Source organism: Pseudorca crassidens, chromosome 18 (assembly GCF_039906515.1).
Source record: "Pseudorca crassidens isolate mPseCra1 chromosome 18, mPseCra1.hap1, whole genome shotgun sequence".
In the NCBI taxonomy this organism is placed as follows: Eukaryota; Metazoa; Chordata; class Mammalia; order Artiodactyla; family Delphinidae; genus Pseudorca; species Pseudorca crassidens.
Window position 1 is genome coordinate 54,632,003 of NC_090313.1, and position 16,043 is coordinate 54,648,045.

General features: G+C 42.5%; 1 protein-coding gene across 1 annotated transcript; it reads right to left on the reverse strand.

Moving 5' to 3' along the window:
• Positions 1-274: 274 nt before the first annotated feature.
• Positions 275-15,817, reverse strand: OLFM4 (olfactomedin 4). The gene is made up of 4 exons (XM_067713182.1): positions 15,680-15,817; positions 9,431-9,643; positions 7,456-7,615; positions 275-1,096 (listed from the first exon to the last, which is right to left on the reverse strand). Exons 2-4 carry the CDS (start codon positions 9,569-9,571, stop codon positions 294-296), a joined length of 1,104 nt encoding a protein of 367 aa, XP_067569283.1. The 5' UTR covers positions 9,572-9,643; positions 15,680-15,817; the 3' UTR covers positions 275-293.
• Positions 15,818-16,043: the final 226 nt, after the last annotated feature.

Genomic DNA, 16,043 nt, shown 5'->3' on the forward strand with positions numbered 1-16,043 from the left:
GATGCCCGGAGACCTCTGACAACCCGTCCACCCTGAAATGACCTTATTTCAGTTGAGAAATGCATCCCAGGAAGCAGGTGGCTTCCAAGAGAACTCATCCAATCAGGGCAATGTCCTAAGTCTCTAGTGTGGTAGAACTCTGCTCCCAAACACTACAACTAAGCAGATACACTTTTGAATCCTGAGCCCCCTCCCCACTTCCTCATCCCTCACTCCCCCACAGATACCTAAATAAGTGGAGACAATTTTTTGTCAAAAAAATTTTATTTCTCTCCACCCTAACACATAAAAGTTTACTGGGGTATCTGTTGGAAGACAAGATCATAATTCAGAAGGTAACCATCATTATAGACAAAAAGTTTCTGCTCGAAAGGATGATAGTTAATACTCTGCAGTTTTTCCTTCACCTTCTGCATTACAATGTTAAGTTTACCCTCTTTCCCTGTGCTTGTGTCATAGTAGTAGAAAATCTCTTCTGTTCTGGTGTTCAGAGTACGGGTGGCATACAGAACCCCACACACCATGAATGTGTTAGTAACAGATGGTTTATACTGCTTGGTATGCCAAGTGTTTAGCACCTCAAGTGTGGTGTCGTTGAGTTTGCTAATCACCATGTTACCAGTGCTGGCTTCAGTTGCATAAGTCACCCACAATCCATTCTCATCCACAGCCAAGTCGATATCTTGCCAATCAACATTAGCATAAGAAAAGCGGTTATTATAGGCAGCATCAGGGAGAGTTTGAGTCAAAGCAACTGAGGCAGTGGTCAGGTTAACTTTGGCAATGTCCCGGGTGCTGTACCAGTTGACATACATGTTATTCTTATAAACTACTACACCACCACCTTGGCCATAGTTTATCCAGTTCTCTCGGGCATTTGTGTACAACAGCAAATCATCCAGTGTATTGTAGATTCTGTAATATTGCAAAAGTCTCCCATCAGTATCCAAAGGTGCCACCCAGTACAGTCCTTTGCCTGGGTGTTGAGGAGAGTAATCCCGACCCCAGGCGCCGTACAGATAGCTAAATCCTCTCCAGTTGAGCTGAACTATAACCGGCCTGCTGATGTTCACCACACCGCCGTGAGCACAGCTCCCTAGAGGAACAAGCAAATAAAAGGGCATTCTTAGAGAAAATGAATGACAAGATACAAACAGTTTAATATCCTAAGAACCAAAGGAATCCATAAACATTTTTCTTGTCGATGTTCAATGACAACCGTGGTCCTGATGGAGAAGAGGCAAAACCTACTCTTGGTTTCTGTCTCAATGCAAACCCGCTGTCAGTTCTAGAGAGCACTACCTTCTATTTACATGAATGAGCTTTCAATCTGGAAAACGGGGATAATGAAATTCCCAAGAGCCATATTAAGAAGCGTTGAGGGCCCAGAAAGTGGAAAGGAGGACTTGGTGAATTTAATATATTTTCTTCTACGAGAAAGCGTTTTGCCAGTATTATTTTATTTCCTTTTCCTTATAGAGAAATCAAGAAAGTAAGATCAGGTGAGAATGCTACCCTATTTTCATAAAGCCAGAAGTTGCTATTCACCAGGGTCAGGGAGAATTGGGATGAAGGAGAAGTCTGTCCTAGGCAAGTCTTTCTTCCCTTCACCCTCTGCCCTTCCCTGGGACCCCAAGGGCATATCCACACCAGGTACCAATGATGCCCCAAGCTACTCTCAAAAGAGGAAGTTTGTACTATGGCATTTTAAAAGATACAGAAAGATGGTCTCCTAATGGACCTCTAAGAGGTCCTCTAACGGTCCTCTAATGGTGGGATTTCAGCCTTGAGAAGCCATGGAAGTTATTATAGGGCAACATTGCCTGCTCTGTGCCCAAAACATAGCCGATCGCATAGATCACTTGGTGACCCATCTCACTGCACAGTTACAAGTGGACCTTGCTGTTCATAAGCCATAGTCTACTGTGCCACAGAATGACAGGCAAGCACTTCGTCGTTCCCATTCTGTTGCTGTCACTGTCACAATGTGTACAATCAAGTGGGACCAGACTCACCGGTCCCTGAATCTACATTCTCTGTAACACTTGGGTGCATAACTCAGTCTGGGCAATTTGGCCCTTTGCAGAGCCCTCCCTCTGAAATGCCTGCCAACCCAGACCATTTATGAGCTATAAAAAATAAAATAAAATTCCTCCAGTATTTTTACAATAGCTATCTAAAGATTTGAACACACATTTTCTGGAATCTTAACAAATACCCTTAAAAAACTTGTCATAAATTTTACTGGAATTACAGAGAAAAGTCAACTTCAGATACATTTGAGATCATTTTCCCTCATCCTTTAAATGCTTGGAGGGAATCAGGGAGCCACGGAGAGTGTGTGAGGTGGGCTTGGGCCAGAAGCAGAGCTCCAAAGAATTGCCCGAGATTAACATTGTGGGGAGCAAGGGGGTGCAAAGCATTCGCCTCTGAGTCCCGGCCTCTGACACATATGGAAAGACCCATTCCTTTCCTTGCTAAATGCCTCCCCTTTCTCCCCTCCTCATTCAAGGACTGTTCAGAGATGAAACCATCACTAGAAATCCTGCTTTTATTTTTCCAATCTGTTGGGGCTTTTTGGTCCTGGAATTAAATACGTGCTCCTTAAATGCTCTCATAAATCCGCAGTTGGTGGGAAAGCCAGCCAGCCATACAACAGGTAGAGAAATGAAACCACTCTGTACCCAACCTCAAATAATTTTGCATATCATTAAGCAGAACACAGTCACGGCTTTATTTTAATAATGCATGCACCATTTCATAAATAAAAAAGCAACGTGTGTTCAGCTAAGAGACTGCTCTCCTCTAAAGAAATAATAAAATTATAAATTATTATTTCCTCTTCTAAAAGTGATCTCTCAGATGAATGCTTGTTTGCTTTTGTTTATGAAACAATGCATGAATTATTAAAATAGAGTTAGCGGTGTGTTCAGCCTAATGATAACAAAAACTGTTTGAGTTTCCATATGTTACAAACTGGATTTTCTAGTTAAAATACCTTCCCGAGAACTTATTTATTCAACTACATTTCACTCTGAGGAAATAAACGAAAGTCACTTTTTCCTTGCAGGTTAGAAGACTCAGGCATTATTTGCTTAATTGAATCTTGCCCTCCTTGAAAGGAAAGATTCCAAACCAACAGCAACAATTGTTTAAGGAAAGCTTACGAGGCATATAACACATTCAAGTATTTTATCATGGGATTAAAGAAAATAAACTATTCTGTCCTAGATGTGGAAATCCTTAGATATGAAGGAACCAAAATAAACTTCTCTTAAAAATCACTACTACTACTAATGTCTCATCATTTCACAAGTTGACCAGGTGATTAAAATTGTACCTGGTATAAATATTAAAACTGTAGGTCATTTAAATCTCTTTTCCTCACCCCACAACAACTCTAAACATCTCCTGTCCTTTTTGTTTTTATCCTCTATCTCCTTTAGACCATTTTTAGAGCCCTGGCTCTCATCAAAGGAAGTGGAAATAAGAAGAAAACTAAGTATTCTTGTCCATGCTACAGATGTGGCTACAGCAGTGACAAACTGCTGACAAGGCTATGGCGGGTTTCCTCAACTCCTGGCGACAAACCGTCTTAGAAATATGAGTGAAACTGACAGCCGGCCCAGTGCCCACTGCTCATCTAGCGCAAGCAGAGACCCCATCCGCCCACCCTTTCTACACCAAGCTTCTCCCCGCCCTTTCTAATCTTGTACCCTTTCCCAGCCTGCATTTCAAGGTCTTAGAGATACTCCATTCTTTTCTTTCTTTATGCCAACTTTATCCTGCCAGTGGAACAACAGCCCACTGCCCAACCCTGACCCGAGAACTATGAAAAACCAGCGAATCATTTTGCACTTCCTGATGGAAGAGAACACACCATAGAAATGAGAACGAAGGTACCCTTTCAGCTACTCCGCAAGCAAAAAAGCCAAGCTAATTTGGTGTTAATCAGGTTGGTGACTTCTTGCAACTTTCTTGTCACTCTAGGAATCACAGGTGCACCTCTCTCTCCATTACAGCATCTGTGGAGGGCAGCCTGGTACACTGAAAACATTGCCAGATTCCAATTCAAATCCTGACTCCAGCACTTATGAACCGCGTATCCTTGAGCAAGTTACCCAACCTTCTGAGCCTCAGTTTCCTTACGTTAAAGGAAAAATAAGAATACATACTCTGCAGAATTGTGAGGAAGAGTAGACAGAAGACATGTACATTTGACTCAATAAATGATAACGGTCAGCATTATAATCACATCCATGTTACAACTGAAGGTTTACACGACTGCTTCCCCTCCAAGATAGTGGTTTCTGGAGGTTTCTGTACTTACCCTGATAACCCGAGTGCCCAGAACAGGACCAGCTACCCAGTGACACCAAATTATGTTTGTGGAAATAAAAACTGATTAAATCCCCCAAACTCACCTTACCCTTATTTATAAAACACTAGCTCTTTACCCTGGTACATAACTGAAAGTTTCCAAGAGCCTGGTATTCAATCCACTGAACGTAATGCAGGGAACCCTCTACACCGGATAGCCTTGGTTGGCAATCTCTTCTTTGTCATGCAATTTATTAGATATTGCCATGGTATTCTGAAAATATCCTGGGAGGCCACATGGTGAGATTTTAAAATACTCTAACTTGGCTTTTTTAAAGTCTCATGGCCAGTAGCACTTTTTTTTTTAAAGCTAAAGATTATATGCCAGCAGAGGAAACTTAATCTTGGATCCATCAATGCCCTCTCTCACCTGGGCCAGTGAACTTTGAGCAAAGACGATAATACAATTAAAATGGTTATAATCATAAAATGATTAAGATGAAATGGATATGTGTTACCTAACACTCTGCTCCTCTCTAGGCTTGGAATTTTGACCGGTCACCCTACATCTTTCGGGGACCATTTACTGTGCACCTACTATGTGCCAGCACAGATCCTTGCATCTTTGAGCACAACAGTGATGACCCCTGGGCATTCACATCCCATTTTCCTATCTGCAGTCCTTTAGATTCAGGGGGAGAACAGAGAGAAACTGAAGGCAGTTGTTTTCAGGAAAAACAGTTAATGAGCACAAGGCCAATTATTTTAGATTAGAAAGTTCTATGAAATGAAGCAGAAAAGGATGCCATTTGCAGCAGAAGCCATCTATAAAGCACATTTTATTGAGCCCTAATGCTACGTACTGGCTCTCAGATCAAGCTGACCGCTGGGGTAGCGAACTGCAGCTGCCCAGAGGGCCCAAGAGAGCACAGAATTACTTTATAGCTGAAACTTGCATAGAGTGTTTTTTGTTCCGCGCAACTCTGCAGTGAAAAAAAGCAGACAGGCCAGATTTTAAAGTCCCATAATAGTGAGTAACTTTAATTAAAGTCTCCACAGGCTCACAACTTTGTGGTGCCTAGGGACTTTCCAATTCTGCATTATCAACCAATCCAAACAGAAAGAGAGCAAGTGAAAGACATTGATTTCAAAACATGACAAAAAGTCAGTTTAATATAAACATCATAAATATAATATGAACAGAGCTGGAGGAGGGCCAAGGGGCTTGGCAGGGATCCAGCTACAGCCAAGGTTGTGGGAAAGTGAGAGGAAATCTCGTCCAATTTGTTTAAACAACACAGCTGGGCTGGGCTGGCTCACAAAAGTCTAAGTGTGAGGACGTGGGGGAAAGTTCTAGATAAAAAAAGGCTAACAAAAATAAGAAAACAGACTCACTGTTTTCTTCCTTAGATACCAAGCCATGTATTTTCTCTCCCACCGCCAGCCTTGAGTTACTGACGCCTAACCCTCGAGGTCCCGAGATGACAGGGAGCAAGGGGCCTTGCACTTCGGCCTCAGCTCTGTCACCAGCTGCCTGTGTGGCCTCAGGAAAAGCAGTATCCTCACCACTAAGTCCCCTCCTCTGAGACATGACAGCCCTGAATGTTCTTTCCTGCTCTAAAATGTCCTCATTCCAAGGGATGCATAGAAAACTGTGGCAGAAAAAGCTATTTCATGAGGACAATTTGCTGAGGTTTAAAAAGAGAGAGAAAGAAAAAAGGACAGGAGGGATAGAGGAAGGAAAGAAAGATTTGCTCAGGTAGTATCAGGAGTGGTCGCTGCTTGATTCCTGCCCTCAGGGAGCCCTCCGTGGTCCCGCAGAATGAGCTCTCATTTCCAATGACGACGTTGACACCTTTGATCCCAGACCACATTTAGCCTGGTTTGTTAGAGGACAGAGCATGGCCTTTGTCCCAAACCTCCTCTGCATGTCATACTGTGACAGATTCCCAACTGCAGAAGGAGGGAAGGTAGGGCTCTGAAAAACACCAAGAGGCTTATAACTGTGGCAGTATTTAATTAAAGCCTTAAAGAAACCAGCAACACTGACAAGGATCCAGAAAGGCGAGGCCCAAAAGGAAGCAGGTTGTGACAATAGGAATGAATGAAAATAACAAGAGCTGTACGATTTGATTAACAGATACTGTCCCAGTTCAGGCTGAGATGCTCGGGATGTGCAAAGAGAGCTTCCCTATGACCCTGGCTCCAGGGCTGGACCCTGCAGCTTTAGTTCTCCTGGAGGGATGTGCCGGAACACACACGGATCTAGCACTGCCTTTGTTTGCAGCAAGCTGTTCACTTCAATTATCCTCATTAACAACAAATACAATCGCCAGTGTATAAATGCCGATCACAGAGCTCTGAGTCTCCCAAGACTTGTTTTATGAATCCTCACAGCAACGCTGCCAAGTAGGTATTACTGTTCTCCCGTTTAACCAAGGAGGAGATTAAGAACCTTTCTGCTGTGGCTACACAGCTGGAAAGTTCAGGCCTTTGGGGTCACAATGCCATGCCCCTGATCCCTACACTCCACCCGTCCATTCAAGGAGGTATTTATGAGCACCCACCTCTACGCTACACTTAACCCCCTCCAAGGATGATTCCTTAGAGAGGAACACGCCGTCTTTGCCCTGCAAGAACTCACAGTCCAGGAGGGACGGCAGGACACACCCTCACGTACTGGACATGCGGAGCCATCCGTTAAATCCTCACTGAATCCTGGGAGGCGCTCCACAGCACGTGCATTTAAGGAAAGCAGGAAGGAGAAATAAAGAGGTGGACGGAAGGAGGGAAGGAAGGAAGGAGGGATGGAAGATTCAAGGCGTAACCCAGCTCATCACATAAATGAGCCAATCAGCCCTTACAATCCACAGGACAGCCCGGAGGGGAAGCCAAGCGGATTGCAGAGGCTTTCCCCGGGCCCCTGATAACCAGACAATCACCGTAGAGACATTTCTTCTGTGCGCCCCAGGACATAACAGTATGTAGAGCTCTGGTAGGTGAGATTTAAAAGCGGGGAAGAGTAAACTCAGAGCCGCAAAAATCCCATCCTTCCCTCACCTCCACAATCCCAGAGCCCTTCCCCACCCAACCCTTAGCTCCTAATGGGGCCTGGTAAAAATGGGACCCCCTTACCTGGTGCAGGGGGAGGGGGTAGGGCAGGAAGGTTTCCGACTTTAGAGTCCTCACATTCCTTGAGTTTGTTCTTCAGAGCCAGGATTTGTCGGCGAATGGCAAGGACATTGTTTTTGTCTAGCGTCTCAAGCTTCTCCACCATGAGAGTCATATTCCTTATCTAAGGAAATCAAAATTCAGAGTGACTTTATATTATTGCGCAATTTCCTTCATAAACATTCAGGGCTGAATATGTCACTTAGGGAAACATTGCCAGAGAATACACCTGAGATTCTTCTGACTGGTTTCATTTGGAAGAATACATTTCATGGTTTAGCGTGAATGCCTGTCAGATTGCAGGCCGATGTGCGTGACAAGAAGAAAATGGCAAAGATTTTAACAGCTTTAATAACAGAACAGGCTCCGTCTAAGTATCCACAAGTGTCCATTAAAGTTCATCTCTAATAACCTTCCTCTATAAACTCGTGTTTACTCATGTCGTACTATAATTAAGTTTCTAATGAATGGTGAGGGCCAGAGAAAACCTAAATTCTAAAATACAGAACTGGAATTCTCAATGATAGCCCATGTCATGACTGTGCTAGTAAATTCTCGTTGATATAAATCACCCAAGCAAAAAATCTACAAACAATAAATGTTGGAGAGGGTGTGGAGAAAAGGGAAGCCTCTTGCACTGTTGGTGGGAATGTAAATTGATACAGCCACTATGGAGAACAGTACGGAGGTTCATTAAAAACTAAAAATAGAGCTACCATACGACCCAGCAATCCCACTACTGGGGATATACCCTGAGAAACAATTCAAAAAAGAGTCATGTACCACAATGTTCATTGCAGCTCTATTTACAATAGCCAGGACATGGAAGCAACCTAATGTCCATTGACAGATGAATGGATAAAGAAGATGTGGCACATATATACAATGGAATATTACTCAGCCATAAAAAGAAATGAAATTGAGTTACTTGTACTGAGATGGATGGACCTAGAGTCATCATACAGAGTGAAGTAAGTCAGAAAGAGAAAAACAAAAACTGTATGCTAACACATATATATGGAATCTTAAAAAAAACAAAAATGTTCTGAAGAACCTAGGGGCAGGACAGGAATAAAGACACAGCCGTAGAGAATGGACTTGAGGACACAGGGAGGGAGAAGGGTAAGCTGAGACGAAGTGAGAGAGTGGCATGGACATATATACACTACCAAATGTAAAATAGATAGCTAGTGGGAAGCAGCCGCATAGCACAGGGAGATCAGATCGGTGCTTTGTGACCACCTAGAGGGGTGGGATAGGGAGGGTGGGAGGGAGATGCAAGAGGGAGGGGATATGGGGATATGTGTATATGTATAGCTGATTCACTTTGTTATAAGGCAGAAAGTAACACACCATTGTAAAACAATTGCACTCCAATAAAGATGTTAAAAAAAATAAAAAATAAATTACCCAAGCATAACATTAATGGGATAGTGTTTATCCACAGAGCTTAAAAGGCTTCGCAAAACATCCTCACAAGAAACTCCTTTAAAGAGGCTTGTGGAGTATGTAGAGAAGCATTCCAAGAGGGATCAGGACTGTGTGATCATTCAAAAGGAGAAACAGACCTAGCAAATCCAAAACCGTGGTCTTCCAGTCCCATGAGGATAAATCCAGAACAGAGAAGACCCCTTGATCTAGCTTGGCCATGGAGTTGTTCACACTTATGTCATCTCCTTTCTAGAGACACTGAAAGGCCATTTGGTTTTGGGGCAGGACTCTGACCATTAGACAACACCTACTCCTCAATCAGCATGTTCCCAACGTGTGTAATTTACTGTTCAAAGCCAGGTGTCCATCCAAAACAGAACACGGGCCTTGCCAGGCGGTCATGAGAGAGTACAGCATTAGACGTCAGAAGAGGGACTCCAATCCTGATCCTAGCACTTGCTCACTGAAGAGACATTATTAATGCACAAGAAGTGATTTCATTCCTTACCTCCACTTCCAGCTGGTCGACAATCACTGAGCTTCCAACAAAACCGACCTTCAGCTGTTCGATCAGTTTCTCCATCTCCTTCACTTCTACCTTGATCAGCTCAAAGTCCAGTTCAGTGTAAGAAATGGTATCTTTTTCCATGATCTCTATTCGGACGGTTAGGTTTGAGAGTTTCTTTTCATACACGCTGATTAATTGCACATACTCCTTCACCTAGAGGGGAATCAAACAGCTCAAGTCAGTTTTCAGAGCGATGTCATACAGCTTTCCTCCACTAACCAAGTCCTTGGGGACTATTTGATTGCCTTCGATCTTTTTTAATTAAAGAAATGGATCAAAAATATATTTACCTAAATATTTTTAAAAATCTATCCAAATACAAAGAATTTATTATTACAGTGGGGGAGAGGGTGGATTTTGCACTTGCCTAGACTAAAAATAATTGTGCTGCAGAATCATCATTCGCAAGTACATTTTAATCTCCATTTTAATGTTTGAAGATACTAGCACCCCAAACTAAACTCGTTTGAATCAGTCTTTTGCCCGCCCTCCTCCGCTTAGTACACATGCTCTAAATCAGGGTTTCCCAACCTCAGCACTATTTACATTTGGGAATAGATTGTTCTTTCTTGTGGGGGGCTTTTTGTGTAGTATAGGATGTTTAGCAGTATCCCTGGCCTCTAGATGCCAATGGCACCTACCCACCCCCCAGCTGTGACAACCAAGAATGCCCCAGACATTGCTAAATGTCCCCCAGGGGCAAAATCACCACCATCATCCCCTTCCCTCCATTTAGAAACACACTCTAAATCTAAGTATTTTCTAGAAGAGGGAGAAATGCTCTGAGAAGAATTCCTTTGTTGATCACCAAATGCAATGAGTTTTGAGCCCCTCTGCCTTCTATAGAGTGACATAAAGACTCAACTTACAGATTATGGTTTTCTCCAGATATATGCCCAGGAGTGGGATTGCTGGATCATATGGTAGCTCTATTTTTAGTTTTTAAAGAAACCTCCATACTGTTCTCCATAGTGTCTGTACCAATTTACATTCCCACCAACAGTGCAAGAGGGTTCCCTTTTCTCTCCACCCTCTCCAGCATTTAGTATTTGTAGACTTTTTGATGATGGTCATTCTGACCCATGCGAGGTATTGTAGCTTTGATTTGCATTTCACTAATAATTAGCAATGTTGAGCATCTTTTCATGTGCTTTTTGGCCATCTGATATCTTCTCTGGTGAAATGTCTATTTAGTAAGTAACAAGAACATACTGTATAGCACAGGGAACTATACTCAATATTTTGAAATAACCTATAAGGGAAAAGAATCTTAAAAAAATACATATATATATATGTGTGTGTGTATAACTGAATCACTTTGCTGTACACCTGAAACTAACACAACATTGTAAATCAACTATACTTCAATTTAAATAAAAGATCCAACTGACTCCACAATATGTGAGGGTATGTGCAACTGTAAAGTGCACATTTCATTAAGTGCACCCATATATTTATTCCAAGTTTATTCCAAGAACTGATTATTGCAATCAGACCTTTAAATTACACATTTGTTGCATATTTTTGAATGTCTGATCATTAAGTTAAAATACTTCCAAAAATTCCCATGGTGATTTAGTGTATAATTGGAATCTCCAAATGGATATTTCAATAAACACAGTTGGTGGTTCTTTCCGTATCTGATCTCTAAAAGAAATGCCATGGCTTTTTTAAGGACCTGCTCATTAAAAGTTGCCGGTTTTATATGCTTTTTAAAAATGTGAAGAGAAGTAATACTTTTCCCCCAAACTTCACTAATGTCAAGAAGCTGATCCACAGGGCCTGGATGAATTCAGAGCCAGATGTCAGCCTCTAATCTTTCTAATACCAAAAGCAGCCCTAACTTCTGTCCTTTTAGCCTTTCCACTTAACCCTACTGTACAAATTAGACACATAGGCCACGAACCTAAAGGGCTAGGGCTTCAGGCAAAGAGGATTTTAATGGAAGTTGAAAACGCAGCCCTTGGCACTGCTCGTGTATCTCCTTCGGCAACTGATGCTCATTGCCATCAGATGAGGCTGATAAGGCTGGTGACATTTTGGTGGATAAGGAGGTTAAAAATATATATATATATATATATATTTATATATATATATATATATATATACCTAGCAAGTCCCACTCAAAAGTACAAACACATATATAAGGTAGCCAGGTTTCAATTCCTCCAAAAATCAGGCATAAAACATTGGCTGTGAGAAAAAAAATAATAATAATGGAGTGCCAACCGATGGCAGAAATGGAAGTTTGCGAAATGAATATTCTTGGCATTTGGTCTTGCCAGCTCTTGGAACGAATGAAACACCCTCAGCTTTCCTGGCACATTTTGGTGGCATATCACAGCTGTTGTTCTATAAAAAATAAGTGGTTCGACTGTCATTTCTGCTAAATAAAATGTGGCTCTCCCAGATTCTCACTGCAAACCTCAGAGAACGTATGGTGGGCCTGCCCTGGTTCTGCCCCAAAGTAAAGGGTCTCTACAGATCTGTTTGGGGAAAATCTTGAGGTTCCTTCAAGAACTGGACTTGACTGGAATGTCAAGAATAGCTCCGGGATGTTCAGGAAAATTGGAATTGTCCATGGAGTTACAGAAGGCAGGAGAGAATTTGAGAATGGGCCAGAAAGGCTTCGTGGTGTGAATGTTGCTAATTTAAATAGATTGTGAGTCTAAACTCTTCACGTGTACGGATCTCTAGTGTTGAGATGGAATGGACAATTCTGGAAACATCCCAACTCTCCCTGGGAGGTGCAGCCTCAGCAGAGGCGCCCAGTTTACCTGGGGATGTGTAGCAAGAATATGCGTCCAGCCCTACAGGGACACTTCCCTGTGTCAACATTTTTCGTGTAAAGCTCCCCATCACTACAAGTTTGAGCTTTAGACGACTCATCTACACTTGCCCTCAGATGCTCAGCCCTTCATTCAGAGCTCCCATTCTTCTGTTCATTATGCACGTATCATGTCATTGATGGGTTCTAAGCATTAAAGTCTCTTTGGGGGGTCGTTGCTCTATACAGTCAATGTGGTCTTGTAATAGATAAGGATGCAGCCCAGGTGGCTATTAAGCTAAAGAATTAGTTGGCTTGTGTTTCTGCCAGTTCCTCAAAACCTGTGATCGTCACCATAGCTAGATTAATTGAAATAAATAAAGGTACTTTGCCACATACTGTCATTTTAATATATTTTTTAACAACAAGATTAGTTGAGCTTGAATTGGCCGTCAAGACATATGAAGCACTTTGCAGCTAGATCCACCTAAGCTCAAATCTGGCTTCAGTACTTCGTGGACAAATCACTTAATTTCTCTAAGCCTTCATTTCCTCCTATAAATCGGAGGTAACGGTAACAAGCTCACACGATGATTGTAAACTCTAGAGATAATGTATATTAAGTGCCTGGTGTAATGGATGCCCTATAAATTACAGCAATTATTAGACAGTGATTTCAGGTTTTTTTCAATCTGCCCTTTTAATTTATTATATTTCACTGCACAAAACGTGGCTCAGTAGACGTTGTTTGTTTATGGGTTGCCTAAATGTCTCCCAGGCTGCCTCAACTCTCTCATGCATGAGGAACTATTAGCAAAAGTGTCACATTAAATAACTTGCCCCAAAGACCATAACCCTCTAGAGAAAAAAAAATTCTGAGTTGTCTCCTTTCTAAGTACAGTTACACAGGGACATCTCATAACCACAGAAAAGTATAAAATGCTTTCAGCATCTTATGCAGAGGCCGTCCCTGTCTTCTCCATGTCCTGACAGATAATGAATCAATGTAAGACAGTCCAAATCCTTTTCTACTGGCCTGCCCAAACGGGCGTTCCCCCAGGCCTCTAGATAAACGGTGATTTCCAAGACAACGTAGGGACAGCTAGGTTGTTCCAGGTTGTCCCCTGGAAACTCAAAAGCCCTCAGCTGGAGATAATTTTGGATGGAAGGCATTACTGACCTGGTGCATCTCGTCTTAGAGCATGATAACCGCACGGCAGAGAGGAAAGATAATGATTGAAAGAGAATGATTCCGGGGCTTCCCTGGTGACTTAGTGGTTGAGAGTCCGCCTGCCGATGCAGGGGACACGGGTTCATGCCCCGGTCCGGGAAGATCCCACATGCTGCGGAAGCGGCTAGGCCCGTGAGCCATGGCCGCTGAGCCCGCGCGTCCGGAGCCTGTGCTCCGCAACGGGAGAGGCCACAACAGTGAGAGGCCCGCGTACCACAAAAAAATAAAAAATAAAAAAATAAAAAAGAAAGAAAGAGAATGATTCCGAAGACCGAGATTCCTGACCTGGCTTAACCAGCCAAAAGACCTTTACATTTATGTCTCTTTACCCTTATGAGCCTCAGTTTTTCCATCCCTACAATGGGGAAAAGAACACTGGCTTATATGCCTTAAAGGGTTGCTTGAGAGTAGAACGGGAAAGCGCAGAGGGAAGCTATTACTGCTATTGTTGTTATCCTCACCTGTCACACCCCGAATCCATTATGCAAATCTCAGTGGGCAGGTCAATTCCTTTCTTAGGCTTCAATCATGAATTATTTTTAGAACCAGCTACTGACACTTTCGAACTGAAAGTTTTTCCACCTACTCCACACTTCTTCCCTGCCAATTATTAGCAAGGCAGATACCACCTGTCCCCCCCGCCCTTAACAGGATTGGAATGAAATGTCCCAGACTCATAAAACTCTCCCTGGAGCAGCCTGGGGTTTCAAACTGCCGTTCACATCCCTACCAGCCAAGAAGACATGCAAATCAGTAGTTCCCACTATTTCAAAGCAAATGACTCTAACTGAAAAGATCTTTACCTAGGATTTCCTCCACTTGTTATGTTTTTATGCATAACTTCTTATCTGTACTTGATTATGCTATGAATATTAATGACTGGAATTTATAATTTAGTTCTGTGCCTTTTCTGCTGATTAATTCAAGGACATTTTATTTCTTAAGAAGCTAGGTTCCTGGAGTTGTCAAACACATTTTCCTGGACCCTTGTTTAAACTTAGAATATTTATCTACCAATTGAGGTTGAAAGCAGGGGCTCAGCCTCATCAGAACTTTTGTCTTAAAAGAGAGCTAGGCTCATTGAGGTAGCTGAGCTGAAATTTCTTGGGAAAATCTATTTTGAATCTTGCAGGGAAGCCAGAGCTCCTTGTAAGTAAATTAATGGAATGGTATTAAATAATGCATAATGTGATGATAGCCGAGCTTGGACTTCACCTGTACAGAAGATGGAAGTTCTTTTGGTTGATTTTTAACTTGGCTAAAAAGGTTAAAGGGGTCAAAACTGGAATGTCAAGTTCATTGCTCCAGCCAGCTCAGAGAAGGGCTAACCCCATGAGATGACTTCCTCTGGCTGGAGAAAGCAGTAATCAGGGGGTCAAGTGGAGGTTTTTATCAAGGCTGAGCCACCTACTAGTCTCATTTCAAATTCCCAGGGAAGCCTTCGGTTTGGGGCTAATGCTGGATGCATCTGATGTAATGTCCCTGCTGAGACAATAGAGGCTAACCCCAAGGAAGAGAGAGAGAGAGAGAAGAAAGAGAGTGAATTGAGAAGAGAAAATAGGAGGAAGAGAGAGGAAAAGAGGGAGGAAGGAAGGAAGATGAGAGGGAGATTTGTGGGAGGGGTGGAGGAGAAGGAAGGGGAAAGTCCAAAAGCAAGAGAAGACCAAAAAAAGTAAAAAACAAAATAAGAAGGAAAAGGGAAAGAAAGGACTGAGGCAAGAGGAGAAATAGAAATGAAGGAAAGGAGGAATGGAATAGGCTGAAAAAAATGCAAGGGCAGGAAGATAGAACATAAAGAGGACAGAGGAGAGGAAAGAAAAGAAGGCAAAGCTGGAGGAATGACCAAGAAAAAGACCAAAAGGAAGAAACCACAAAACCAAATACAGATTTCAGAGTTGAAATTTACAGGGAGAACTCAGGCTTCTTTCCAGCTGCACACACACCATGATATTGAAGCGAGTTTATCCTGTGGCGTGACTCATCTCCATCCCATCTTCTCCCTGTGCTCTCACTCTTCCTGCTATAAAGAACTCCATAGGTTGCTGTGAAATAAATGCTAAAGCTTCCATTAGATGCAAATGTGCTCTTTGATACAGTGAAGAAAGGCTGCTTATAAAGTCCTGAATAAAAAGTATTTTGTTTGTTCTTAACAAGATATTGTTGGAAGAGGAAAAAAGAATAAAATACTTACTTTAGAAAACTCTTTCTCGAACTTCTGGGAGATAGTTTGAGCTATGATTTCCAAGCGTTCCACTCTCTCCACAGGAAAGGTGGTGTCTGGCAGGATAACAGAGCAGTGGCAGGTCCCACGGTCATCCTTGGAGCCAGTGAAGTTGGGAAACGACTGTAAATAAAAATAAGTTCAACATCAGTAATAAGCCGGGAAATGAGCCTTTGGCAAGGGAAGTGACAGAAACTGGCTTGTCAAACGAGTGCTCAGAGGCAAGAAAGTGGAGTTCAATACATAAATGAATGGAATCATAGAAACACCCCAAAGCTGCTGCCATGTCTCCCAAGTGTAGCTCAGTGTTCAGTCACCTCTCCACCTGTTAAGC

What these genes read in the sequence shown, in the direction of transcription:
- OLFM4 (XM_067713182.1), bottom strand. Translation starts at nt 9,571, where the DNA reads ATGGAAAAAGATACCATTTCTTACACTGAACTGGACTTTGAGCTGATC. An exon ending in TCGACCAGCTGGAAGTGGAG is followed by an intron (nt 7,616 to 9,430) that starts GTAAGGAATGAA and finishes TGATTTCCTTAG; the next exon opens with ATAAGGAATATGACTCTCAT. An exon ending in ACCCCCTCCCCCTGCACCAG is followed by an intron (nt 1,097 to 7,455) that starts GTAAGGGGGTCC and finishes TTGTTCCTCTAG; the next exon opens with GGAGCTGTGCTCACGGCGGT.